Source organism: Lethenteron reissneri, chromosome 64 (assembly GCF_015708825.2).
Source record: "Lethenteron reissneri isolate LAM-NWPU_2019-01 chromosome 64, ASM1570882v1, whole genome shotgun sequence".
Taxonomy (NCBI): Eukaryota; Metazoa; Chordata; class Hyperoartia; order Petromyzontiformes; family Petromyzontidae; genus Lethenteron; species Lethenteron reissneri.
This window is the reverse complement of record NC_083842.1, coordinates 10,327,695-10,354,186: the sequence shown is the minus strand read 5'-3', so window position 1 is coordinate 10,354,186 and position 26,492 is coordinate 10,327,695. Positions and strand designations below refer to the sequence as shown.

Here is a 26,492-nt window from a genome sequence, read left to right as displayed (position 1 = left end):
ACACACGGCACCAGCTTTTCTCGAGGACCAGAATCAGTTCAGATAATGGGCCACCGATGTTAACCGTGGCTGGTAAACAACGCAGCCGCGCGAGTATTTAGCAAAGTGCACTAACCACGACAGGACCACTCTCCACACACGTGCGCGCACGTTCAAGTGCGTCCCTGCATGAACCGGCAGGAGAAGTCGTCCGTGGGCGGTGTGGCTGGACGAGGTGGGGTCCACGTCGGTGAAGCTCAGCGACAGCGACAGCGTCAGCGGCACGCTCCGTGTGCTGTTACACTGGGGACAAGGGGCGATAGTTACATGGTCTGATTCAAACTTTTCCATGAACATGTTGGCTATAACTGGTGACAAGGGGAGCCCATAGGGGTACCCTCATTCTCTTTGTAGAAGGGGCCATTCCAGGTAAAATAGGGTTGGTGAGGCAATGCCTAACCAGCGCAGGTACATCGAGACAGGGAGCGAGTTACATGTAGAACTGAGATGGTACATCTCCCCGTGTTACATGTCCCATCTGTAAACCCAGAAAACGATTATTGATGCACCATATCAATTGTTACATGTCGGGGATATGGTGAGATAGTGACAACATGACTAACGTTGGAATTATCCAGCGATATGTGGTTTCAGTCCTGTGAAAAGGTCTTAACTTTGCTGTTGCCCCACGTACAATCCCTGTCGATGAGATCATCGCTGAAGTGGAATCAGCAGTTAGACATCTCCCCCATAGTCAAGCTGAGATGACTCGGCACGAAGTTGACAAAATTATTGAGAGCAGCAAATTGCCAAAAACAAATATTAACTTCGGTGAAGCAAAAGCCTTAAGGGAATTAGGAGCAAATAAAGATATCCAAATTATTGTTGCTGATAAGGGGCTGATCGATTTGTTGTTATGCCCCGTGAGGACTATGATAATAAAACCAAAGATTTTTAGAACGTAAAACAACAGCATCATCGCCAAGTCATCTATTCCCAAGGAAGAGCAATACCTGATCAAACCAAGGGCATCAAAACCACCAAGATTTTATGGGCTACCAAATTTTTTTTTCACAAACCTGATGTCCCATTAAGAACCCGTAGTACAATAGGCTCTGCCACGTACAAATTAGCACAATACTTAACGAAACAAATACAGCTTTACATCGAACATCTCGTAAATATAATGAAGATATTAAGCTTAACCCTAATGATATCCTCGTAAGTTTTGATGTGACCTCTCTATTCACGAGGGTTCCGGTCACGGGTCAATTAAATTACTCGACACTCTGGTAACGAACAAAGGTTTAGCCAAAGATATCCCAAGACTAGCTGAACACTGTCTAAAGAACACTTACTTATTGTGGCAAGGTGACTTCTATAAACAAAAGGAAGGAGCAGCATGGGCTTTCCTTTGTATCCTGTGATAGCAAATTTGTACATGGAAGATTTGAAGCAAAAGCAATAGCTTCAAACACACTAAAACCATCTGCTTGGTTTAGATATGTGGATGGCACATTGGTGGTCTGGCCACACGGCAAAGATACACTGAACGCAATTTCTCATCATCTCAACTCGCAAAACCCATCCATCCAGTTCACCATGGAAGTGGAAGCTGATAGAACTCTGCCATTTCTGGATATTCTGCTCGGACGGGGTTGAAATGGAAAAACAACACAGTGTTTACCGAAAGAAAACGCATACTGACGCCTATCTGAATGCAGTCACACCATCACCCCGCACAGAAATCTGCTCTTATCAAGACGCTCATTCATCGAGATGGTGAGAGTCTGAGAAGTGAAATGCAACATGTTAAAGAAGCGCTGCAAATGAACGGTGACAATGATGCACAAATCATAGGGTATTGAATACCAAAACCAAATCAAATAACATTCCTGCGGAGGGAGCTGGTAGGAAACGTTGGGTTGCTCGGTCAATGGCCAGGGTCAACGGCGGCGTGGTGTATTCCGCAAATATGGCCGACTGTGAGGGCGGGCGCAAGCCGGCGTGAGTAGGTTAAACGTTGAGTTTTATAAGGGCACCACGGGGTGACCAGCCCTCCCCACCCAGCCCCTCCCCACCCTCCCCTCTCCACCCAGCCCCACCCCTCCCATTTTTGGATGCACGACGGACGGACACAATAATCCCCTGTGGGCTGGTGGAACCAGGTGGTTCCTACCAGTAATAGCATTGAAACTGCCCAAGTAATTAAAACGATCAAAATTGCGGGAGTAACTGATAAGCTAGCCAGATATTTGGAAAAACAAAACATCCGAGTCCGATTTGGCACGGTACATAAAAAAAACAGAAATTAATATCTGGTACGAAAGATGTATTACCGAAGCTATCAACAGAAGGTGTGTACAGGATTAACTGCACGTGTGGTAAATGTTATGTTGGGCAAACAGGACGAATGATCAGCACGAGTATAAAAGAACATCAGAGAAATATTAAATTATCCCAAATACAACTGTCAGCAGTAGCAGAACACACGTGCCAACAAGGACACTCAATTGATTTTGATAATGTTGAAGTGTTGTGCAAAACTAGCTACTACTGGCCAAGACTAATTAGAGAATCTATCGAAATTGAAAGAAATCAAAATAACTTTAACCGTTCGGATAGCTACCGCCTTAGTGCTGCGTGGAAGCGAATCATGAAATACATAATTTAATTGCATGCCTACAAAGGGCAGCGTACTTCAATAGGGATTACCGTTGGTATGGCTATTTCAATAAACAATAGACAGGAAGGACACGTTCAAAGGGCCTGCATAATGCACATGCCTAATGTACGTTGACTCAGTAATTCCCCCCCCCCCCCCCCACATTGTGCAAGAGCGCAGAAGCCTACTCTCCACATCTACGCCCCTATGTAAGGAACGAAACAGGTGACTTCTCCACAAATCTGGCTGTCGCCTGATGAAGCTCATTGTAATTACTGGCGAAACGTCGTACTCAGATTGTAAATATTGTTGCTTTGCTCTCCAACACACCGGTTAGTGCTGTACTAGTGACGAATTGGAATGTTCTGTTTAGGTGACAACCCTTACCAGTTGGCTGTGTCGGGTGGTGGCGGTTTTTAACAACGCATTGATATATTTACGCGATCTAACCCAAAAACCTCCGATGGAAGACCCAGGTATATTGGGACATTATGTAGATAGAGGCATGTACATGAGTACACACAGTTATATGCGGACACAGGGACCCATTCTGTACTACACATACTCGGGAGCGTGCCTGTGTAATAAAGGTCGTGGAAGCGACTTCTGGAATCTGGTCTTTATTTGTCTTTCGTTCACAACACTCCTATCTTACTCCTTCACGCTGCTGACAGACAGCGTGAGAGGGAGAGAGGGAGAGAGAGAGACGCGCGGCCACGTGGCAGCCTGGACCCCGCTCCAGCGTGGCCTCACCCTCCGTTCGTTCCAGATCTGACCACGTGTTTTTCGTCTCCACCCCTTTTAATACCCGGGTCACATGGTACCTTTCCACCAATCCTGGTTAACCTCTATGGAATCTTCTAGACTCCATCGTACGCTCCCGGGACCACGCCCCTGAATCGTCCCCTCATTGGCTGTGGCTAAAGCCAGCAGAACCAATCCTTTACTTACAGATGTCACCTTCCCATTACGTCAGGGCCACGCCCCTAGACTTCCTCCCATTGGCTATGGGCCAGGACCGGCAGAGCCAATCATCGTAACGAGGTGTGATCCATCAGCAACCCGGATATATCCTCACATTACACGTGTATGAGTATGTGTGAGTGCAAGTGAGTGAGCGGGCCTATGTGTGCGTTTGCCCTTGTGAGTGAGCATGCCTGTTTGATAGTGAGTGATTTGAGTGTGTGTGTGTGCCCATGTGAGTTGGCAAGTAAGTGAGCGTACTGGTTTTGTTCGTCCTGGAATGATCCGTGCCCCGACCACGCGCCTCTGTGGGTTTTCCAGGGACCCGTGCAGCGACCACAGCACGTCGAGTTTTGCGGACAATGTCAGCGTACAATTGAGAGCGTCGCATTCCAACCCCTCCTGCGGTGACACGCAACAACGCACGCTAGTCGGCGCACATATGTTCCCGCGCCGCCACACGCTACAACACACCGAAAAACCACGCCATGAATCGTACAAAGTACACGTGCAGCGCTTTTGTCAGTCCAAAGCTGGTTAAAGGCCTGCCAACACTGTACAAGTTATTTCACCGTACTTCACCATGCGGTCTTTCAGGTTGGTGAAGACGTGGAGATAAGAGCATGGTACAGCACAGCAGATTTAGCTGCGCTGCCCACAATTTAGCCCTGCAGCAACCTCTAACAAACATAATAAAACCAGATAATTGGTTTTTTACCCTTATATCTGGCAACAAAAACTGATACCTTTTTTTACGAGGAGTCATGTTTGCATAGACCACAATACCTGCAGTCGGAATGCAAACAAAAAACACAACTCTGATAATGTATGCACTGTCCTTGAAGTTGATTGGTCCACACCCGAGACAGCTTTCCTTAGAGCCTAGTCTCACATGGGTTGGACCAGATGACGCCAAAAGGCGCCAACCCATGTGAGACTAGGCTCTAAGGAAAGCTGTCTCGGGTGTGGACCAATCAACTTCAAGGACAGTGCATACATTATCAGAGTTATGTTTTTTGTTTGCATTATGACTGCAGGTATTGTGGTCTATGCAAACATGACTCCTCGTAAAAAAGTGTCAGTTTTGTTGCCAGATAGAAGGGTAAAAAAACTATTATCATATTTTTTACTGGCAAATGAGGTACCAATGGTGTTAATAAAACATGTTTGGGATAGATCGCGTAAATCTAAATGTGTCGTTAACCCACAACTACCCAGCAGCCAATTAGTAAGGTTTGCCACGTCGACAAAATGTGCCAATTAGTACTTCAGCACACCGGTGTGTTGGAGAGTAAACCCACCAACATTTATAATTTGAGTGCGACGTTTCACTGGCGATTACAACCAGCTTTGAAGTTTTCGTGACTGCAGGGATCCATACTCTTGGTCCTTTCGGTAAAGTCACGTAGGTAAAGAAAATAAAATAAAAGATAAAAAGAAATCACGACGTTTCGGATGCAACACAAGCATCCGTCATCAGGTGGGAACAATCACAGCAGATAATCCCCTGATGATTGTAGCTCTTTTGCCTATTTCAGCAACTGTTTTTTGCGATTTATTTTATCTTTTATTTTCTTTTCTTTACCTACGTGACTTCATCGAATGAACCAAGAGTATGGATTACAACCAGCTTCATCAGGCGATTTGCCCATGGGAAAACGATCGTTTAACGAGTTTTCCCCTAGCGAGCAATTTTCTCAACGTGTCTCGCTCATTAAGCGAGAAGCGCCTCTAATTGCCTCTTGTTTTACGCCGCTGCCGGTTTTTGCACCTCCAGTGGCCGCAGGAGTTATGTCAACCGATTGCGGTACAATGCACGGAATGAATCGCACATGCCTAATGTACGTTGACTCAGTAATTCCCCCCCCCCCCCCCACATTGTGCAAGAGCGCAGTTGGCTACAAATGGTGCGAAAGAAGTTCAACGCACATGAATCAAACATTCTTAAGCGTGTAATTCCATGCACGCGTTGTCAACAACATTCCCTGTCGAGCAATGACTCAATGAATTTCCACGTCTCTTGTAGCAATCCTTTAGTGTACATGTGTTTGCAGTGCCAGCATCACAGTGAACAGGGTTCAACTCCCAAATATATACAGTGGAACCTCGGTATACGACCGCTTTGGAATAAATCGAATTTGGTATACGTCGTGTTTTTTCGAGAGAAAAAAATTAACCCGTAAAAACTAAGTTTTTCACTATAAATCCTTTATATGTAAGATCACCTCTTGACATGCCCCGTATATTCCCGAGGGCACTAGCGTTGACCCGTTTTACCACTTTCAAGAACCTGGCGGCTTCAATTTAACTGCTCTATAAATAGTCTCCAGTGTACAGCGTGGGGGCAGGGATTTCATGCCATGTGGTTAGTCAACATTTGCGTCATCATGAAACGGGCGGCTAGAGTCCTCTTGTCCTCTGGCTTGAGATGGCTGCCACCTATGGGTCAGATGATTGTCTTCCCTAAACAGTGTAAAATTTTGGAAAAAAATTTTCACGAAAATTAATTGTCACGCACAACGAGTCTGTGTGCAAAATGTCAGCTCAATTGGATCACGGGAAGTGGGTTAAAAAACGACCAAAAGATTTGCACGGTCGTAAGCAAGCAAGCAAGCACGCAAGCACGCAAGCAAGCAAACAAGTGAACTTAATATAAAGGATTTAAAAATGTCTTGGGATACGACGTCTTGCTTGGGATACGACGTCTTGCTTGAGATACGATGTGTTTACTAGAACTTGTGTGGGTCGGGATGAGTCACCGCGTACAGTACCCGCGTATGCCCCATTCATGACTGAGACAAAGCGAGAGGGGCGGGGGACGTGGGGGAGAGGGGCGGGGGATGTGGGGGTCTGCCCCCATGGAGGGTTGAGCCTCGGGTTGAGGTACGCCACGTGACCAGCGCAGCTGGCAGCAGTGCGGTCACGTGGCTTCTGTATGCATTTTAGTAATTAGTGTCTAAATTATTTTATACAACCCCATTAATGTATAATATGCCATATAAAATATCATTTATTTTCCTCTGGAACGGATGATTTCCTTTCCCTGTATTTCTTATGGGAAAAAATTGTTTGGTATACGTCATTTTCGGTATAAGTCCTACCTTCTGGAACGAATTAATGACGTATACCGAGGTACCACTGTACATCATTAGTGGTATAAAAAAAAACTTCCCCTCAGCCTCCCCTAGGTCAACTCGGCCTGCAATGCAGTGTTCCAACATCAGCAATGGAGAGACAAAGTGTCACTGGACATGATGCCAGCCCACACAACAGCCAGCCTTAATCGTTGCTCGCGAACAACAATTGCTCCAACAGTCTCTATAGGTAAAAGGGGGGACATTGTTTATAGTCTGAGCTTACCAAAAGTGTGGCCAATCCCACGATGGGTACAGAGGGTGCCTCCATTTTCAGATCCATCGCGTCTCCCCACTGTGTCAGGTTCTCCGGATAGCTTTGGTTTCCGTTACCGAGCCATGCGTTCAACACACGGCGCTGTATTTCCATGCAGTTCGTTTGATTGTCCAGCCTGCGCACAATGACACATCGGCAACACACACGACCATATCAGCACGATACTGGTAGGAACCTCCTGGTTACACCAGCCCACAGGGGATTATTGGGTCCGTCCATCCATCGTGCAGGGAGAGGCTGGGTGGGGAGGGGAGGGTGGGGAGGGGCTGGGTGGGGAAGGTGGGGCTGGGTGGGGGGTGGGAGGGGTGGGGCTGGGTGGGGAGGGGCTGGTCACCCCGTGGTGCCCTTATAAAACTCAACGTTTAACCTACTCACGCCGGCCTGTGCCCGCCCTCACAGTCGGGCATATTTGCGGAATACACCACGCCGCCGTTGACCCTGGCCATTGACCGAACAACCCAACATTCCTACCAGCTCCCTCCGCAGGAATGTGTTACGTGGAAGAGACACCCTACACCAGGGCATGAACCCACACATAAGAGATACTGGTGCAGTATACCAGCATGGTTATTATGAACCCCTAGTGACAAGGGAGTAAAATCAAGATCTTAGTGGTGGTGATGATTCAACGCTTTGGAAGCAACATGAGGGTTTGAACCCAAGTGTTCAGTGGCAATGGCTGTGCCCTGACCTGGCCACTATGCACCTCCTGAAAGGGAGATGCTTGTGATCAAGTCACGGCAACGCACCAAACCCCGATCAGATCTTGGAAGTGAAGCGGCATTGACTCTGGACAGTGCTTGCAAGAGTGACCACTACACAGTAGTCAGGTTATTAGAGGCTGCGGGATTATGTGGTCAGCGTCGGATGGGAAGTGCAGCGCAATACATTGTTGCACTGTCATTTTATTATCCAATAACTAAGCTCAATGTTTTCACCGAACCATACTGACCAGTGAGGTGAAGTATCGTCAAATAACTCTTCGCATACGCGTGTGGAATGGGGGGATCATCCAACAGCAGATGAGCAATAAGTATAACCCGTAAAAACAAAGTTTTTCACTATAAATCCTTTATATGCGTGGCAGCGAACTTAATATAAAGGATTTAAAAATATATTCGCCTGTGGAGGACGCGGGGATCGATCCCGCGACCTTTGGCAGGGGAAGCGAGGGCGCTACCAACTGCGCTACTCCGCCACGGCCTGTGTAGGGGTTACGCTCTGGGCTCTTACACTCTGACGTTCAGCCAAAGCCATGAATGCGTTCTATTTGAATATATGTAAAATATTTTTTTTTTTGCTTAAAAAGTGTACAATTTTGGGAATTTTTTTTCATGAACAATAATTGTCTGGCACAACGAGTCTGTGTGGAAAATGTCAGCTCGATTGGATCACGGGAAGTGGGTTAAAAAACGATCGAAAGATTTGCACGGTCCTAAGCAAGCAAGCACGCAAGCAAGCAAGCACGCAAGCAAGCACGCGAACTTAATATAAAGGATTTAAAAAGAGCTGTACACATGTACATGAAAGAGAGATACTCAGACCAAGGTGCCGGATCTGACCTCTGCCATTGTTGGTTTCCTGTTGCCGAACGAATACATTATAAGGTCGCACTGAATACACACAAAGTGCTTGCCACAAATGAACCACAAAACCTTGCTAATCTCGTCAAAGAAGCATAGACCATCACAGGAACTCCGTTCATCTTCACAGCGGCTTTTGGCTAGCCATCGAACAAAGACGGTCACTACATCGTGCTTTCAGATGCGTTTCCGCGGCCGTCTGGAATGCTCTTCCGATATTAGGAAGCCATTGGAGCTGTGCACTTTAAAATCTAGAATAAAAAAAAACTCATTTCTTGAGAACTACTTTTGGTGTTTAGTTTGTTGTCCTTCCCCCGCAAGTCCGATTAGCACGGTTGACTACGTACGGTGCGAAATTGAATTTAGGCACACAGAACTAGGCACTCTTGACTTGGTCACCTTTAACCGCATGTGTCATTCCCCGGGGGCTGTTGGGTGAGAGACAAACCTGAGGGTGCATCCAGCTAAGGTTTGCACTCCAAAGAGAGCCGGCCGACGCTGACGATCGCAGTCCGTGTCAGTCGGGAGATGAACTTGAATTCGCGTGGTGAGGGGGGGTGGTCAAGGAAGCAGGGAATCGAGACGTACACGAGAGGTCATGCACGTGTAGGAATGTCTTCAATTTATACATCTACTGCTGGTTGAAGGCCTCCCCGTAAGCCATTGCCATCTCTCGCCATCTTCAGAGGTAATAATCCACCTAGCACCTGCTGCACACGAGCCAATTTCATCGCTACCAGGATGTGTTTACACGGGATAATATCACAGTGGATGTTTGAGGATCGTGCCTAAGCAATTGACCTCTGAAACCTCTGGATGTGTGCCGATACTTGCACCGCCAAAGGCACGGTCGTTTACAATTTTGTGTTACATATATGCGGGCCAAATTATACGAACGTGTGCAAGGCATGCAATGGTTGCATCGGCTAAAAGGTTTAAAAATTAAGGTAGATTTATTTTAGCAAATTTCTACACTCGCGATCGAAAAGTCACGCGTGAGAATCCACTAGCTTTAGTATGTAAATGTTGACGCGCTGAAAAATCTGAATTTTTACAAAATCTGGAACTCGTCCCTTATGTGTACGTTTCCTAAATAGCACTTAAGACGAGCAACCACCACGCATGTCAGATTACTGCAAGCTGCTGTGTGTGGCCTATGTGAATAGTGCAGCAACATCCATTGTTGCATTTCGACTGCAAGTGTTGTGGTTATTGCAAACATGATCCCTTGTATAAAGGTGTCAGTTTTGGTGCCAGATAAAAGGGTAAAAACATATTACTAAAATCCATTGTGGTTCTGTACTTTCTATGGTCACACTGACCACTCTGGTAAATTATGGTCAACTCTCCCTCATGACACGCATGGAGCGGGGAAGGCCCCCATCTAACAGTGGATTCACAAAAGGGCTGTGCACGTGTGTGTGTAAGTGTTGGCTGAAGGATATGAAGTGTTTGAGATGCCAAGCAGTGGATGATCCCAAAGGTATCCTGGGTTCCCACTACGCTTGGTAGGTATATTCCTCTCATTCTGCGCCCAGACACATACACAGGTACACACACACACACGCGTGCAGACTCCAATGCATGCACACCTATTTACACACATTTATGCTTTTATACAAGCACCAACGGTTTCAAAGATCATTGTGGACAACACGCATCATTGCATTTAACTGCTCTCTTCAAACGCACGTGCATATTTTGAGATCACATGAAGTGTCCAATGCTTGCTGGCAAGAAGTCACGGGACATGCAGGTTTTATGGGTCAACCGAGATGACTGGTAGATGCACCCTCTGTACTTGCCACTGTGCCAAGTTGTGTGCTCAGTCAGCACACACCACACATACACTTCGTAAACAACTAGAGTTTCAACAGGCAACCTTTCCTCAAATGTTACCCTAAAATTACAATCACCGTGGGAAAGACTGCCACTAACGTATTGGTCTTCAAGCCGCAGTCACACATACGAGTCGTGTTACCGTTGGCAGCATCACATTCAGGCACAAAGGACAACAACAGCTGCCATATGCCCCTAAGTGGCGGTGACGTAACACAATGCTTGTCAGGCTAGGTGCACTTTGAGGCCATGTGAAGTGTCGAAGGCTTGCTAAAAGGTCACGGGGTGCCATGGGTTGACTGAGATTACTGGCAGATGCACCACCTACGGTCCCCCTACGATTGGACAACACGAAATACAAGAAGACAAAGATCTGCCGTAGCACTTTAAAAGACTTTAGGGGCAAGCGCTGTTAGTGAGCACCTATTAAGGCCGGCACGGCACACGAGAAGGTGGTGTAGCCAGCACCATTCCCGGCTGATTTTTGTCTCCCCAGTAGTGTTGTTTACACATCGCACCAGGTACACATTTGAGGCTGAGTCGACCTACAACAAAGACACATGCACACAGTACCTGTACATACATACCTGCACAATATACGTACCGAAACGAAGGAGACAGTGAATGTCTGAAGTAAGGAGGAGTTGATGGGTGTCAAGTTCGCCTGGTCTATTATTGCCGTCACGTTATCAATGTAGCCCGAGGCAGCATTATACTGCACGTTGAACTGAACCTGATCGCAGAAACAACACAGTACACAGCACACTTGTACACACTACACCTGTACAAGCTACACCATTAATGCACATCTATGTACACAGGTCACAATTCATGGCACATCTGAGCACACTACAGCACACACTTGCTCGCCATATCTCACTCGCACACACCACACAGACAATACTCATGCACACCATGGCTGTACCTAACACACACGTACAAGCAACACATGACACCAGAACACAAGCTATGCTACGCCTGTAAGAAACGTGTTTGTCCACACAATACATACATGTGCAAAACCAACGTCCATTATACACCCGAATCACAGGTACCACATCTGCATACAATACACCACTCCTAAACACACTGCACACCACATTACACCTGCATGCACACATATTATTACACGTGTCCCTGCATTGTTGTACGTGCATGATAACATTGATTGAATCATCCCTGGGATGAAATAACATTGCACTCTGAATGCATACATATGCGATTGTGCGAGCACATATTTTCGTGTGTAATGCGTGCATTCATGCATGAACGTTGTGCGTGAATGTGTGGGAACATGTATAGACATTTCTTCGTTATGTCTATGTGCATGTATGTGCGTATGTGTATCAGAGCCATTCCCTTTTCACTTTGGGGTGCGACAGGGATGTCCTCTGGCACCTACATTATTTTACATCTTTTTCGACCACGTACTTCGAGGAGCCATGGCTGTACTGGAGGATTTTCCATCTGGTACATACCTAGTGGCATAGTGCTGGCTGCTGGCGAAAATGGGGAACTGCGGTGTACAGCAGTACTGAAGCGTATTATTAAATAAATACAATTACAATTCCTTAGAAGGGAAACAAATACCAATGAATAACAATTGAATGATTACCAATCTAGATAATTACAATACCCTCCCCCCCTCTTAGCCTCGAATCACTGCACCAGATTGAATTAAATGATGACGTCACCCTGCTGCTGCTGCTCTATTTAAGACCGGGAGCAACAGGAGAGCTTCGCCATTCTTGCCCGATGAAGCTGAATGTAATTACCAGCTAAAACGTCGTACTCAAATTTTCAAATGCTGTTGAATCTCTCTTCAACACACCGGTGGGCTAAAGAAGTGAATCATTTTGCCCTTTAAAAAACGTGACACATTTTTTTACTGTTTCGCCGTGTCTGACCCAAAAACATTTGTTATGAGCAGTACTGACATCAGCAGGCTACGATAGACACCAGAGGGGGACATCTCGGGGAAGGGTCACAGAGGAGGGGCCCATAGGGGGGCCCATCAGGAAGTCTCAGGAACCGGCTAGTAGGTTCCAGAAAGGGGGCGTGGCCCGGGCGGAAAGGGGGCGTGGCCTGGGCAGAAAGGGACGTGGCCCGTGCGGAGCGAGGCCACGCTGAGAGTATAAGAGGTGCCCCTATGGGGGAACTCGGGGCTGTTGCTGGAAGTAGGATGGTACTCGTTAAATAAAAGTGCCTCCAAGTCTTATCGTCTCCGAGTTAGTCACTACACTTCTATACAAAGAGAAGCAGATCGATGCTTGGGTGTGGTCGAGGCATGGCTCCCTATTGGCCAACCGTGTTATTACGCTGATGATCTCGTGATTACTGCTCACTCTGCGGAGGAGTTGGAGGCACTGCTGGAGCGTGCTACTAAGAGATAGAGCCTGAGCCTCCAAAACTAAGCACCTGCCTGGGTATTTTGTATCATTTAACACTCCACACCCTCAACTCCCCATTGGTGTGGTAGTCGTGGAGAGTCCATACCTGGGCAGTACACTTCTGACAAACTTTGGTTTGACAGTAGAGGTCTCACTCTGCATCAGTCGAGCGGCATTATATTTTCATCGGCTGCGTAACACTGTGTGGAAGATTACTTGGTCTGTCACTCCACTTGAAGCTTCGGATCTTCTCGGCCAGACATGCCCTCCCTTCTCTAAGCTTGCAAAACGTGGACCCCCCCTAATGGAACATCTTCGCCGGTTAGAAAAATTCTGGCTAGCCTGCCGACGATCTAGCCTGGGTTTAACCAGGGGTGGGGGGGGGGGGGGGCTAAACGGGCGCAGCATGGGCTAGAGAAGAGATAGAATAATGTGGTTCGAGAGGATATGGAGCTGATGCGACGCTCACAACAATGAGCGGAGCGCCGGGCGGCTAAAACACATCAAGTTGACACAGTAGGGGGCACAGGTGGTACATTGGCCAGTCATCTCAGTCAGTCAACCCATGGCACCTGGGTCTGTCTCGTGACCTGCCAGCGGGCGATCAACACTTCACGTGGCCTCAAAGTGAAAATAGCTTGGCACAAGCGCCGTGGTGATGTCACCGCTACTTTGTGGTGAATGGCAGTTGTTTTTGTTATTGGTAGCGTATGTTTTATACCTTTATCAATGCATTTGCACAGTGGTCCGAGGTCCAACTAACATTTTTGGGTGTATCTTGCCATATGACGGGGACCAAATCGACTTCTTGATGCAGAGTAGTTTCATTCAGAAGAACCTGGGAGCAGAATACAAGAAGCAAAAATGCATCAGTTTTCACTTGGTTCAAAACCCACAATTTACAAGTGTTGGCTCAAATGTCCAACATGACCATTATGAATCACATGAAACTAATTAAACCTTTCCCATTCCAATGACATGTGGGTATGTATGTGTATATCATAAAAAAATAACTTTATTGGCGAGTCTTTAGGTCAGAAGACGTATCGAGGCTCCCACAAGGCCATGCGGGAGGGTGTGTGGCAAAGTTTGGCGCCAGCTATCGTAGAGTGCGGTCGTGTCGCTACAGTTCTCTGCTGTGAGTACAATGTCTTTAAAAACAATGGCGCTATGCCTCTCTAAATAGAATTAACACAAACCACTTGCACGTCGTTCCGAGATTCAGCAGTCAACGAGACCCCACCCTGCGACTTGCAGACGTCTCAGAACAGGAAAGGGTTAAGGGACATCCAGTCCTGGAGATTGAACCACGAATTTCATAAATTCTGGCGCCGTGACCTGACAGACATTATTAATTCCCTGCGGAAGGCAGATAGCTCTGCTCCACTCTACAACTGACCCATGCCGAGCAGAGGTCGCAACCGGGTACCCGATACCCGTACCCTACCCGATACCCGGCTACCCGTACCCGGCCGGGTACGGGTACGGGTACCCGTTTGCGACCCTGGTGCGGCCGGGTACGGGTAAGGAATTAAAACCCGTTTGCGACCTCTGCCGTTCACGACTGAAACAAAACGAGAGGGGTGGGGTGGCGTGGGGGAGAGGTGCAGGGGGTGTGGGGGGCTGCCCCCATGGAGGGTGGAGCCCCGGGTCAAGGCGCGCGACGTGCGGGGTTGAGGCACGCCATGTGACCAGCACAGCTGGCAGCAGAGCAGTCACGTGGCTTCTGTATACATTTTAGTAATTAGTGTCCAAATTATTTTATACAACCCCATTAATGTATAATATGCCATGTAAAATATCATTTATTTTCCTCTGGAACGGATTATTTAAATTCGTTTGGGATACGTCATTTTCGGTATAAGTCCTACCTTCTGGAAAGAATTAACGACGTATACCGAGGTTCCACTGTTGTCATAAAAATGTGGCACCAGAGAGAAAACCAGCACCCAGTGCTTGAAACCTTTAAACGAAGCTAACTAACCTTGAGGAAACTGAAGGTGGTGAAGATTTTCCCGTCAAGGAAAGAGTTTTCTGTGCATGCCGTTTTGAGGTCACTAATCAAACGCAGGCACGATACTGAACGGTCCATTCGAAACCCTGCACGCACACCAACAGACAGACGCGATGCAATCTGACACGTTACATTAATTGCCGTGATTATAGGACATTTTATAATTCAAGAGTGTTTGGTCTAATTTTTACTGACCCATTAGTATTATATGCCTTGCTTGTGTTGTCTCATTCATTCAGTTGAAAGGCATTTTAGCATTCCATTTGCATTGTGGATAATGATCACGTTCTACGCAAGATTCAATGCATGCAATGTGAATATGAATATCAATTTCAATTAATAAATCGTTCTATGGCTAGCTGGAAGAGTTCCCATCAAGAATGGAACACGCACACATATGCATTATATACAATGAAGCATATCCATTACCAGACTGTGGTGCTGTTAATGATGTTGTTTATTCTGATAGTGTTGCCAATGTTGATTGTGATGATGATGGCAGAGATGATGATGTTGATTATTGTGGTGGTGGTGGTGTTGATGACAATATTGATTCTGATATTTGATTGTAAAATTGCTCTAAAAGTTGACAGTGGTGTTGATGATAATAGTGATAAATTTTTCTGGTAATGTTGCTTATGGTGGTGGTGGTGGTGATATTCGTGATGTTGGCCATGATGTTTAATTGTGATGTTGGTAATAGTGTTGGTAATGATGATGATGTCGATTGTAGTAATGTTGTTAATGTAATGTCATTCACCTCCAATTAGCATGATTGGCTCCGTACGGTGTGAAAGAAGTTCAAGTTCGAAGTTCAACATAATCGTACTGGTAATGACGCGGTTGATGGTGATGAGGATGTTAATATACAGGCGGTCCCTGCATTTACGAAACAATGCGTTCCTGCAAACCTCGTCATAAATCAAATCTGCTTTCCCATATACAGTAGAGCCTTCACTTGCCGATGTGTTTTTCTTTTCATCAGCTACATTTAACAATATTTCAATAGGTAGAAATACACATAAATAGAAATACACATAAATACTTGAGAATGCCACCAAGTCACATCGCAAACCAGACTGACTGTTCAAATGCGTTCGGAGTCATGTTGGAAGTTGCGTTGTAAATCAAGTTTCTGCGTCGTAAATTGATCCATGGTGGCATTATATAAACATCATAAATGTGGATCGTGGTCAATCGAACCGTCGTAAAACCGTTGACCGCCTGTATGTTGAAGACATCATTTGCGGGGATGTCAATTACCATCGTGTTGTTGATGATAGCGTTGGTAATGATGATGATGCATATGATGGTGATGGTGATGAAGTCAACGCTGTTGATGGTGTTGATGTCCTCACCCACAGGGCCACCACGCCCACAGATTCCGGTTGGAGAGACGGGGACAGGGACAGAGAAACGAGTTCGTACATTAGACTCGAACACAACCTCAATAGGGTCACCCACCTGGATGACACAAAAACACAAAGAAAGTCAGAAACAGAGACACAGAGACAGTTAAATAATTAAAACTACAGTCACTATGATAATTGTTTTTTTACCCTTTTATCTGGCAACAAAACTCACACCTTGTTTACAAGGAGTCATGTTTGCATTGACCACAATACCTGCGGTCGTAATGCAAACAAAAAACACAACTCTGATAATGTATGCACTGTCCTTGAAATTGATTGGTCCACATCCGAGACAGCTTTTCTTAGAGCCTAGTCTCACATGGTGTTGGACCAGATGACGCTGTCAGTTCGGTTGTCAGATAAAACGGTAAAAAAACAATTATCATATTTTGCTACTGGCAAAGGAGGTTCCAATGGTGGACTACAGTCACTACTTTCACTAATTTAAAAAATCCGAGTTTCATGATTTTCACTGGCCGTTCCTTCAAGGCTGAGTGGCCAACCCCGACAGTTTGTCACGGTGAAGCAGGCTCGGCTCAGATGGTTTGGGCATTTGTTGAGAACAGGCAAAGGTGCATAATAGAGGGTTTGTTTGGGTTAGATCGCATCAATATAAATGTGTCATTAAACCAGCCACCACCCGACACAGCCAATTGGCAAGGTTTGTCACGTAAACAGAACGTGGCCAATTCGTTACGAGTACAGCACACCGGTGTGTTGGAGAGTAAACCCACAACAATTACAATTTGTAGTACGACGTTTCGCCGGCAATTATAACTATCATAATCAGGCAACGGCGATATTTGTGGAGAAATCCTCCTGTTTCGTTCTTAAATAGAGGGATAAATGTGATGTCGTCACTTGTGAACCAATCAGGTTAATGAATGAATATACATTACAATGGATATCAATTACTGGTTGGGTTAATCATAGGGTAATCAACATACATTATGCATGCACATTGTGCTTGTACATCCTGCCGTTTTTTGCGTGCACAAAAATCTAAGCTATCAATAGAAGGTGCGTACCGGATTAATCGCTCTTGTGACATGCTGCGCTACGAACCCGGCTAACCGGGTTTGATTCCCGCTCGCAGTCGGCACTAGTGACGATTATCTAAACCGGTCCTGGGTCTCTCCTAGGTCGACTCAGCTTTAAATTAGTACCTGGTGCTGTGTGTAAACATCGCCACTGGGAAGACAAAGGCCACCCACCCCCTCGTGTGCCGTGTTGGGCTTCATAGATGGTCGCTAACAGAACTTGCCCCAACATCCTGTTAGGGCTATACGGGGGATCTTTGTACTCTGCTGTCAAGCCGCATTATATTTTCATTAGCTGCATAACACTGTATGGAAGCTACCTGGTCTATTACTCCATAAGAAGCTCCGGATCTTCTCAGCCACAGTTATGCCCTCCCTTCTCTATGCTTGCGAAATGTGGAGACCTTTAAAGGAACATTTGTGCTGGTTTGAAACATTCAGGCTGGCCTGCCTATGTTCCATTCAGGATTTAACCAGATTTGATTGTGTGAAGAGCTCACAGATCCATGAAAGATCTGGACACAATCCCATCAGTGAGCCCCAGCAGACGAAGCTGTGTTGGGTGGGTAATGTACTATAGTCTGCATGCCAAGCCACTGCAATGCCTGGCTATACGACCACATCAGAGGATAGAGGAGAGGTAGACTGATGTAAAAAAAAGACCTGGAGCTGATTGGACTTGCAGATAACTGGTACTGGTGGTGTCAAGATTGGCCTCTGTGGAAGAGGCTCATATGGAGGACGCTACTGGGCAGATGGAGGCAGTCACCCTCCAATAACATTTGAGGGCAGAGGAGCGATGCTCACAACAATGAGCAAAACGTCTAGTGCCTATAACGCAACTAGGAGGCACAGTGAGGGGCACAGATGGTGCATCTGGCAGTCGTCTCACTCGGTCAACTGGTAACACCTGGGGTTGTCCCATGACCTCCTGCCAGAGAGCCTTCGACACTTTACTTGGCCATCAAGGTGCACCTAGCCTAGCACAAGCGCTTTGGTGATGTCACCGTCACTTAGTGGAAAATGGCAGTGATACTGGTAGGAACCTCCTGGTTACACCAGCCCACAGGGGATTATTGTGTCCGTCCGTCCGTCGTGCAGGGAGGGGCTGGGTGGGGAGGGAGGGGCTGGGTGGGGAGGGGAGTGTGGGGAGGGGCTGGGTGGGGAGGATGGGGAGGGGCTGGGTGGGGAGGGGCTGGTCACCCCGTGGTGCCCTTATAAAACTCAACGTTTAACCGACTCACGCCGGCTTGTGCCCGCCCTCACAGTCGGCCATATTTGCGGAATACACCACGCCGCCTTTCACCCTGGCCATTGACCGAGCAACCCAACGTTCCTACCAGCTCCCTCCGCAGGAATGTGTTTATACCCTAGGTGTGTACTGACCCCGAATGTGTATATGTTTGTGTACTGCCCCTGGGGGGTAGCAGTGGTTAGCGCGCTGCGCTATGAACCCGGTGACCCGATTTCGATTCCTGCTTACGGCCAACATCGGTGACGATTATCTGAACTGATCCTGGGCCTTCTCTAGGTCGACTGAGCCTCAAATGAATATCGAGTGCAATGTGTTCATATCGCCACGATGGAGACAAAGGCGATTAGGCGTGGTCCTGGCAACCCACCCCCTGGTGTGGCATGCTGGCTTTCATAGGTGCTAACAGCACTTGCCCCAACAGTCTTTTAAGACCAAATGGGGGATCTTCATCTTCATACTCTAGGTGTGTGCACTGACCCTGTATGGTCTTGTTGTGCAAGCTTCTGGTGTCTTCTCCACCCACATGAACGCTGTACCCACTCCGCTTTGCAACACTTCTTTGTCGAATTCCGTGATGTTGCGCATGACCGGGTAGAAGTTTCGACACGAAACTGGAAGCAGAAAAATGTGCGTGCACATGCGAGAGTGAAAACCTTGGAGACCGCGCGGGTGCTCAATTGATTAAGCCTGACAATACACGGAACATTGAGTTTCTCTTGATGTTATGCATGTGTATCACAGCGCAGGCCGCTACACAGGAAAACCTTGCCCAACGTGGCTTTATCGAACACGTATCTAGGCTCTACACGGTTTACCTGATGAGGTCTGTTTTACAGAACACGGGGGTCATAAAACTTTATTTGGAGCTTTCGTGACTGCAGGAATTACTCTTTGGTTCTTTCGGTAAAGTCACGTATAAAGAGAAAATAATCAATTAAATAATAGAATACGACGTTTTGATTGCAACACAAGCAATCATCATCAGGTACAAATGAAATAGAAAACAAACCTAGTATACTTAGAAATATAATGCAATACAACACAGAGGGTCGGCTAACATAACAGTCAACACCCTACCTGGTTGATTACGTTCTTCCAGAGAATGCTAAATTTGAGAGAGAGAGATAAAACACAGAACCGGGGACATATAGACAGACATATAAGCAGAGAGATATAACACAGAGACACATAAAGAGAGACACACACATAAGCACACAGAGAAACCACGCCTCTGTGTCGAGGCCTTAAACAGAGAGAGAGGGGGTCATATTTCGGTGATATGCAGTTTGATGCTGCTAAGATTCGCATCTCCGCATGGAAAAAAAAAGAGTGGCGTTAATAATTCTGCATCCGTTGGAAGGTGGGCATTAATCGACCATGTATATGCGCAACACAACGCGCACAATGGCACAACGCAAATGTTTCCACATTGCCGCATGCGACTGTCCATTCGCTGAGGATGTTAGTCATACGGATGCCTAGATGGCGAATCATTAACGTTCAAGTGACAGTGTTAGGGGCGAGCGTCAGGCGTGAGTGCCGCGGTGAGGTGAAATAAAAGAAATGGGAGTCCGCATGACACACAAGAATTGTAGCGCCACTCAGCATCCTTTTGTACAATAACAAGGATGGAAATCATGTAGAATTATTTAAACAAAGAGGGAGGGGGTGATCATTTCGGACCAAATGCAACCCTATTTTTCCCATCAGGGCTATTGTTCGTCCAACACAATTTTGTATGTATGAATGTAAAACTTCTTTCGCACCGTACATAGCCAACCATGCTAATCGGTGGTGCGGGGGAAGGACAAGAAACACAGCATAACATGCACGTAAAAAAATACATATCACGTGTACAAGAAATCAGCTTACCTGAATGAGCAAACCATATTTAAGCCTTTGAAGAAAATCAAGAAATAGCGAAGCAATTACAGTGAGTGTTCTTTGGGTCTTTCGGTAAAGTCACGTCGATAGGTTCAAAGAAAATAACAAAATAACAAATAACTACGACGTTTCGATCGCAACACAAGCAGTCGTCATCAGGAAAAGGGGGGTTAGCTTCTAAAGACAACTGTTTATATAAAGGTTTGAAATGGGCGTAGCCCAAATGTCAGCAGCCAATGCTAATGCAAGTGGTGGGCAGCGACCGAGGTGGTGGTGCGTTTTCCACCAATCAAAGGGCTGGCAGCTAAAAATTAGCATGTCAATGTAAGATCGCCGATCATCCACCACGGCGAGCAAACCAAGGTGGCTATGTTAATGTTACGATCGAAACTTCGTAGTTATTTGTTATTTTCTTTGAACCTATCTACGTGACTTCACCGAAAGACCCAAAGAATATTAATTCCTGCGGTGATGAAAGCTTTAAGTCAAGAATTACAGTGAGGTTAATAATAGTGATGTTAAGAGTCCTGGGGGGTTATGTACGACGCAAGTTGTTGCTCGCTGCTAGACCACCATGCACAAGCCGCATCTGCATCGGTGTGTACATAGGCGACGCTTGCTGCAGCTTGCAGGGCAAATAGCTCGTGCGATCGTGTGCACGGAGTGCTCAGTGCTCCGTGTGTTTACAATGCTGATGTTTATTTATCCTGCAGTAAATACTTTTGATAAATACGGTAATTACTTTTACTCAGGATGCAACTCTGCGTGCATTTTCCTATTTGTTTTGCTTCTCAATCACGTGTTTATCACATGTATTAAAGACACGTGACCGTCACGCTTCAACTTTCCCTGCTCTTCCATTGGTTAAGGTTCTCAGGAAAAGGTGGTCATTTCATGCAGCTGCACAAACGTATACATGAAGGGGGTGGGGGGGGGGGGTTGGGAATTGTGCTTTGATACATGCAATGTGTGCTAGATAATTAAACGTGGTTTGATTTACTGAGATGTGACGCATGCATTACAGTGCAGGGAGATTTGAGGAATACACAAGACAGGTTTTGGAAAAAGGGCAAGCGTTTCACACTGCACATGCGGCACATCAAAAGAAGAGACACGATAATCTGTTGTGTATTTGGGCCCAACCATCACAGGGCCAGAGACATGGCGATGGCATGGAGAATCCATCCTGTAAATTAGTGCTGATGATGACAACGATGGTGTACTGTTGGCGGATGACTTGGCGAGTAACTCACAGTCATTGTGGGTGATGCAGGCCAGGCTGGGCCGGCTGTCGTCGAGGCTGTAGGGGGTGTTGTGTTTGAAGAATGTGGAGGTCGGCACACACACACGCGCCCATCTGCACACGGACATGCATAAAACAACCATAATCACACACCCGGGCCGGTACGCAATCTGAGTATGTTGTGTGCTTCGCGTATTCTGTTATCATGAGTACTAATGCCCTATGGTACTCATATTTTTACGTACTTTTGTCTTGTGTATACTTAAACGCCCTCTTCGTCAATCCACTACTGGAAGAGGGTCTCCCCACACTGTGCCGTTCATGGGGGTTATTTGGCAATAACTCAGTATGCTGTTCAGTGTAAGTTGGCGAATGTGGGGACTCAAACACAGGAGCATAGAACACTACAACAATTGATTTTGCTGCACCACACCCTACTGATAACTCATGGACAACTGAAACCCAGATTGAAACCCACGATTTCGGTGATAACAACTTGGTGTTCTAACACCTGAGCCACCCAATCGCCTTACCATCCGGTAATGTTCGTCATCTTGTCTTCCATTGTGTCTGCTTATGTCAGGTTTGCCGCTGCCCAACTCCTGACCCGCACCCGTAAACGAGACCACATCATTCCAAAACCCCGATCACTTCCCTGGCTCCCAATTCGATCGACCTCTCCCCTCTAATCTCACTCTACTCCTCTGCACGGAGTCTCCGCTGAAGCTCCCAGTCAGTTGGAGGTTGCTCATTCTCCTCCGCTGCCACCATAGTCTGGAAATTCCATCTGCCCAGTCATCCATACTATTTACTCCCTTGCCCGTTCCAGTCCAGGTTCAAGTCGTTTCGTATTTCTTCTATGACCGCCTCTTTCTGTAAAATAAATAAATAAATATTACCATTATTTCTGAATAGCGTCTTGAGATGCAGTCACCCTTATACGCTATGTAAATTTACATTGTATTTCTACACAAGTCTTTGGGATCTCTATGTAATCAGTCTATAGATCTCTACGTAAACCTGTGGCTCTCAACATAATTGTATAGGTCTCTATGACTGCCCCTATAAAGTAAACATGCTCACTGTTTCTCTACAGCACCTTCAGATGCAATCGCATTTAGACGTTCTGTAAATCCACGTTGTTTTGTATTGTGTGGTGTGCTTTTTGTCGTGCCCATCTCGTGCTGTTTGTGTCACCGGTCTTGTGGACTTGATGTGAATACTTCGCGTTCATAGGCTGTGCAGTCGTTGTCACAGCCGCAGCTGACATCGCAGCCATCTTGACTCAAGTCGCAGAGGCAGGGAATCATGCCTGCTCATGTACACGCAAACACGCACACACACATTAGGGTTGCTGTGATACATTTTTTGCTGAAAATATTAAATTAATTTTCACGATATGATGATTCCACTGCGTTTGTTTTCACAATTGTGCTGTATAGCTCTCCGATGTGTTTTTGGGTTGCACCGGGCATACATCCCAAAAACACATGGAAAGATATGATTATTGCGATATCCATTTCCCACGACTTTGTAATTCACAATTTAATTATATAGTTTGCACGTTGCTCTATTTACAGATTACTAATACGTTCAACTGCAGTTCACAAAATATGAAAGTGCTGTTATCGATAACCAATTAAGGCTGGCACAAGTGCCTGTGAGAATTTTATTGACGACACTGTGCCTGGCCGACTTTGTCTTCCCAGTGCTGTTGTTTGACGCATCACACCATGTATTAAAACTGAGTTGACCTAGTGGACGCCCAGGACTGGTTCTAATACCACTCGCCACCGATGTTAGAATGGGAATAGAACTCGTGTCTCCGGGTTTGTAGCACAGTGTGCTCACCAGTACGACCCCCCCACTTACCGTGCACATATATACAGACAGACCTCGCTTAGCATGACCCCGTAGAACGCTGATTCGTTATAGCGCTTTGTCCTGGAGGAGGTTTTTTATAAAAAGATTAATAAATCTACAAAGTTGCTTACGAGTGAGAACACGCAGCAGCGCTGACCGAGAAAATGTACCCTGTATGATTTATGTCATTACCGATACCCCAAATGAAACCTTCATATATTGTTCGCAGGGAAAAAATTACTCCGTTGGGAACGCATTCCCATATACATAATGGTATAATGACCCCTTTTACCACTGATTTGAATGTGCTCACTTTTCCAGGGGCGCTAAGCGAGGTCTGCCTGTATATCAGGACTCCAGAAATCCCAAGTGATGTGGGGGAAAGTGTCGCACAGCGTGTTATCCGTGGTGCACCAGGATATTACACGAAAAAAATCTGCACTGAAAATAGTGGTTTGTAGGGTTATTAGCAATGTAATTCGGATAAATCTGTGAAGAATAATTCACACGTAACTCATCAATCCATGAGAAAAATTTGCTTTTGGAAGCCCAATAGGAGCAAATATGCCACTGGGGGTCTGTAGTCAAGGATTTTGTTTACTTAAAATCCAAAAACGGAAAAATCCTGTACGACTCAACATATCATGCAGGCCAGTCGATGCAATGTAAACCAAATATATATTACCATTTGGAAATAAATAGAGACACCATGAGGGGATTTCTTTTTTTACACTGAAGCATGGCAGGGGTCAGCAACCTTTCAAAGAAGAAGATATTTTTTGTCTTTGACCAAAATAGTTCGAGAGCCGCAACACACGCAGAGCTGCTTGTGCACAGCAGATGACAAACACATTCTGACTTAAATAAACAAAATATGCTATGGAATAAACTGTGTCTCTTCAGTATTTCCCCTCCCCTTAGTTATTCTTTAACAACACAGTTTGACCGTACATTTTGTTGTCACCAAGACATTCCATAGTTTAAGATTTAGGTTTAAAAAAATACGGCTGCCCGCAAAACAGGGCAGCCAAATAGCCGCATGCGGCTCCGGTGCAGCAGGTGCCGATACCTGCTGCCATTTCGGTAAGCCGGGTCAAGCCACTTGTTGCAAAATTAGAAAAATCCGACTCTCTTGAGTTGTTAGAATCAGAATATGCAATTTTACGGCTGGAGCAATCCGAGGACCTACAAAAGCTCTCTCTTTTTTATACCACAGATATCAATACTCTTTGGTTCTTTCGGTAAAGTCACGTAGGTAGAAATACAATCAAACAAATCATGACGTTTCGATCGCAATCTTCATCAGAAGCAAATGCAATTGTCTTATGGTTGTTATTGTTTGACTTGCATCCCACTGGGATTTTTGCACACAGCATTGATGTACGGTGCTTTTTCTGGAAGACGTTGCTGTTTTTTCCTGGATTTTTCTGTTTGCGCATAGTCACTTTAAGATGTTTCTTGTTCATGTTTTTGCTTGTTGCGGTTGCACCCGATTCAAGAGCCGAATGGCTCACAGGGCTATTCTCTCCATATATATAGGGCAAAGTTGTGATTATGTGTCTGTTCAAAATGTTTAGCGTACATCCCGACATGCAGTCTGCCTAAGCAGCAGGCCATGCTTTTCCACCTGATGACGGACACTTGTGTTGCGCCCGAAACGTCGTGACTTATTTTACTTTATACCTACGTGACTTTAACCGAAAGAACCAAAGAGTATGGATTGCTGCAGTCACGAAAGCTTCAAATCAAGATTGATCTCAACCTTACTTCAAAGAAATGTCCCCATCACAAGGGAGTTGCCCGTCTTGAATCGGCTGTACGCCGTATGAAACCTGAACACTCTCATTTCCCTGGACAAGGACACGGGTAGAACCCGTATGGGTCGACAGTTATTCACAAGCTCGCATCGATCGAGCAGTGGATCGATCACAGTCTGCCGATGCTGTTCAATTGTAGCGGTCGCCATGGTGACGCGCGACGCCTCTCCACACCAACAGCCCCCGCTCCGCGCGTCTCCCTCACCCTTGGCCGTGGTCTGGCTTCCCGGAATCTCCGTGCTCGTTGGGGTGGCTTGGGTCGAGGGGGTCGAGGGGGTCGAGGGGGTCGTGGTGGTCTGCGCGAAACAGCAGAGAGACAGCGACAGTAGCAACAGCAGCGACGGCGCAAAGACGCTGCGTACGATGGAGGCAGCCATGACGATTGTGCGTGGCACGTGACCTGCGGAGCCCGATCTCAACATCCGGGTAACTGGGGGGCTATGGGACCCGCCTCTCAACATCCGGGTAACTGAGGGGTCTGTGTTGGAAGTCTATGGGACCCGCCTCTCAACATCCGGGTAACTGGGGGGCTATGAGACCCGCCTCTCAACATCCGGGTAACTGAGGGGTTTGTGTGTCAGTCTATGGGACCCGCCTCTCAACATCCGGGTAACTGGGGGGTCTGTGTTGTCAGTCGATGGGACCCGCCTCTCAACATCCGGGTAACTGAGGGGTCTGTGTTGTCAGTCGATGGGACCCGCCTCTCAACATCCGGGTAACTGGGGGGGCTGTGTTGTCAGTCGATGGGACCCGCCTCTCAACATCCGGGTAACTGACGGGTTTGTGTGTCAGTCTATGGGACCCGCCTCTCAACATCCGGGTAACTGAGGGGTCTGTGTTGGAAGTCTATGGGACCCGCCTCTCAACATCCGGGTAACTGAGGGGTCTGTGTCAGTCTTTGGGACCCGCCTCTCAACATCCGGGTAACTGGGAGTCTGTGTGTAAGTCTATGGCACCCGCCTCTCAACATCCGGGTAACTGGGGGGTTTGTGTGTCAGTCTATGGGACCCGCCTCTCAACATCCGGGTAACTGGGGTCTGTGTTGTCAGTCGATGGGACCCGCCTCTCAACATCCGGGTAACTGGGGGGGTCTGTGTGTAATTCTAGATTTGAAGCTTTCGTGACTGCAAGTAT

The 26,492-nt window shown here is 46.6% G+C and overlaps 1 protein-coding gene across 2 annotated transcripts; it reads right to left on the bottom strand.

Annotated features, from left to right (window-relative positions):
- Positions 1–2,854: 2,854 nt before the first annotated feature.
- On the bottom strand, positions 2,855–25,748 carry LOC133359173 (tectonic-3-like). 2 transcript variants are annotated; one of them, XM_061577586.1, is made up of 12 exons: positions 25,564–25,748; positions 22,876–22,990; positions 21,689–21,792; positions 19,029–19,162; positions 16,203–16,308; positions 14,815–14,930; positions 13,552–13,668; positions 11,045–11,173; positions 10,048–10,129; positions 9,050–9,149; positions 6,968–7,133; positions 2,855–4,009 (listed from the first exon to the last, which is right to left on the bottom strand). In XM_061577586.1, exons 1-12 carry the CDS (start codon positions 25,733–25,735, stop codon positions 3,719–3,721), a joined length of 1,632 nt encoding a protein of 543 aa, XP_061433570.1. In that variant the 5' UTR covers positions 25,736–25,748; the 3' UTR covers positions 2,855–3,718. The 2 variants fall into 2 exon arrangements, with proteins under 2 accessions (XP_061433570.1, XP_061433571.1); XM_061577587.1 differs by lacking the exons at positions 2,855–4,009; positions 6,968–7,133; positions 9,050–9,149; positions 10,048–10,129; positions 11,045–11,173 and having other exon boundaries at positions 13,645–13,668; positions 16,108–16,308.
- Positions 25,749–26,492: the final 744 nt, after the last annotated feature.

Bases quoted from the DNA above. Each gene is read 5' to 3' on its own strand.
- LOC133359173 (XM_061577586.1), bottom strand. From the start codon at position 25,735: ATGGCTGCCTCCATCGTACGCAGCGTCTTTGCGCCGTCGCTGCTGTTG. The intron at 11,174-13,551 runs GTATAAAACATA...TTCTGCGATCAG, and splicing joins GTGCAAATGCATTGATAAAG to GTTCAGTTCAACGTGCAGTA. The intron at 10,130-11,044 runs GTACGTATATTG...GTCTGGGCGCAG, and splicing joins TCACTGTCTCCTTCGTTTCG to AATGAGAGGAATATACCTAC.